Source organism: Salpingoeca rosetta (assembly GCF_000188695.1).
Source record: "Salpingoeca rosetta unplaced genomic scaffold supercont1.19, whole genome shotgun sequence".
In the NCBI taxonomy this organism is placed as follows: domain Eukaryota; class Choanoflagellata; order Craspedida; family Salpingoecidae; genus Salpingoeca; species Salpingoeca rosetta.
Window position 1 is genome coordinate 551,490 of NW_004754915.1, and position 2,393 is coordinate 553,882.

Sequence of the window (2,393 nt, forward strand, 5' to 3'; positions counted from 1 at the left end):
AACCTTTTTGGGCCGTAAAAAACCTCGCCCCCCCCAAGGGGAAAGAGCGCGGGAGTTGGGGTGTTTACGCGTATTTTTTTGTGTGTGACCATGCCCAAGGGGGGAGCGCATGTGAGTGTGTTTTTATGTGAGGGGGGGGAGTATTTTGCGCGGATTTTGTATGGGTGAGAGAAGTGTGTCGGAGGGGAAGGACACGGGGCCCCCCAAAGCCCAGGCCAACCCCTCAAGACCTTTCCCCGGGTGAAAAAAAAAAACACAACCACCCGTTGATATATAACCCAAACACACACACACCACACACACACACACACACACACACACATACAGACCTGAGGGGCGCCGGGGGGATGTGACGAGGCGGGGGGTGGCGACGCCAGCAAAGGGGGCGCAGCAGCATCACAGCACGACCACTGTTCATCATCATCGTCGTCGTTGTTGAGGCAGAGCGCAGAGGAAGAGGAAGAAGAAGAAGAAGAAGGGAGCAGCAACAGCAAACTCGTGGGTGGCAGGAAAAAAGATGAACAACATCACAAAGTGTATTCTACCAAGGCAACAATTTTATTTTTCGCCGCAGCGCTGCAGCAGCCACTACCAAACGTTCCGTTTTTTTGGTGTGCGACACAGCCCACACAACCCACACAACCACCGTCATCAGCAATAGGCAGGCAGGCACGCAGGCAGGCAGAGGCAGGCAGGGAGGGAGGATCAACGGGAAAATCAAAAATACACACACACACACACACACACACACACACACACACACACACACACACACACACACACACACACACACGCGCACGCACGCGCGCACGCCAGGCGTTTGGGCCGATCCTGGACCTCATTCCGCTGGCGGAGAGCGTGATCAAGCTGAGCGCGGTGTGTATGCTGTGCCACCGTGAGGCCGCCTTCTCCAAGCGCATCGGCAGCGAGACGGAGATTGAGGTCATTGGCGGCGCTGACAAGTACATTGCCGTGTGTCGCGAGTGCTATCACTCTGACGGCAAGAAGCGGAACGGGAAGAAGAAGCAACAGCAGCAACAACAGCAGCAGAGTGGTGACACGACGTGTGTGCAAGGAACGAAGAGCGAGGACATGCATGCTCGCGTGAACGACTCGTTGGAGTCGACGACGACGGAGAGCGAGGGCGGTGATGCTGATGATGAACACACGCACGATGACGGGAGCGAATCGGATTCTGCGTCCAGTGATGGATTTTCGGGCACCGCCTCCCCAACAGATGCCACGCCCAGCAAGAAGAAGGAGGTGCGGTGTGTGTGTGGGTGTGTGGGTGTGGGTGTGGGTGTGGGTATGGGTGTGGGTATGGGTATGGGTGTGCGCGCGCGTAGTGTGTGTGGGTGTGTGTTTTGCGCCGTTTCCCTGTGGGTTCGAGCATGTCTAGGGTGGTCAAAGTTTGCTCTTCAAAGGAAGCATTGTCCATCAACTCACCTGAACTATCCACACCACCACTCATCACCACCACACCATTGCTGACTTCACATCGCCACAGTTCCACCCTCGCAGCACGCGCTCCCTCTTCACGGCCACCCGCAACTAAACAGACGCCCTCCCCCCTATCACGTGTTGTGTGTGTCCATGTCTCTCACTGTACTCAGCTGCTGCTGAAACCCGTCTTGAAAACGATCCCGCTTGCTCCCCCTGTCCCTTTTTCACTTTTGTTTCTTGCCTCTTCCCTCCTTCTTTTGCTGTCATGCGCCCTCTGGGGCCGCTGCTGTGTCGATTGCGGTCGTGTCGTGTCAATCTTGTCTTTCGATTCCCCATATAAACTGCTCCCCTGTCTGTGCATCAAGCAGCCACAACACACACACACATGTACACACACACACACACACACACACACACATACACAAGAGTCGATTATCGCGCGGACGCCTTGAGTAAGGCATCCACCTGCTTGTGCAGCAGCTGCTGCGTCTTGGAGTTGAAGAGGATCGCCTGTCCTTGGGGAAGGAAGACCTTCAAGTACGCGTCCATTTGCGCTGTCTTGTCGCGCAGCTGGTGCCACGAAGGGGGGGGGGGATAGATGATGAAGGGGGTGGCGCCCGTGAGTGAGTGTTCAGTGATTGTCAAACACACACACGCACATACACACACGCATACATCCACACACAGGTACCTTGATGGTCTGTGTTTTAGCCGCACGCGAGAGAGTGGTGAGGTGCTGCACAAATCGAGACAGCGTTTGCTGTTGAACAACACGTGTGCAAGAAACGAGAGAGTGTGTGTTTGTAGGTGTGAATGATGCAGAAGGTTTCAGAATGGTGCCAGGAAATGTGTGCAACAAGGAGCTTCAGCACACGCACACACACACACACACACACACACACACATACACAACGCACACGTGCACACGCGCACACACGCGCACACACGCG

At 55.4% G+C, this 2,393-nt stretch overlaps 2 protein-coding genes across 2 annotated transcripts in view; one reads left to right on the forward strand and one right to left on the reverse strand.

Annotated features, from left to right (window-relative positions):
• Positions 1 to 90: 90 nt before the first annotated feature.
• Positions 91 to 1,803, forward strand: PTSG_07867 (thymidine kinase; the record flags this gene model as incomplete). Its single annotated transcript, XM_004991614.1, has 4 exons — positions 91 to 111; positions 358 to 498; positions 817 to 1,263; positions 1,508 to 1,803. The coding sequence occupies 4 exons, from the start codon at positions 91 to 93 to the stop codon at positions 1,553 to 1,555; spliced, it is 657 nt and encodes a 218-aa protein (XP_004991671.1). The 3' UTR covers positions 1,556 to 1,803.
• The window catches only part of PTSG_12649 (uncharacterized protein), a 2,101-nt gene continuing 1,449 nt past the window's right edge, over positions 1,742 to 2,393 (reverse strand). The window contains exons 7-8 of the mRNA XM_004991615.1: positions 2,135 to 2,203; positions 1,742 to 2,013 (exon numbers count right to left, since the gene is read on the reverse strand). Of these exons, the coding sequence (XP_004991672.1) occupies positions 1,876 to 2,013; positions 2,135 to 2,203 (207 nt within the window). The 3' untranslated portion in view covers positions 1,742 to 1,875. The remainder of the gene's footprint in view (positions 2,014 to 2,134; positions 2,204 to 2,393) is intronic.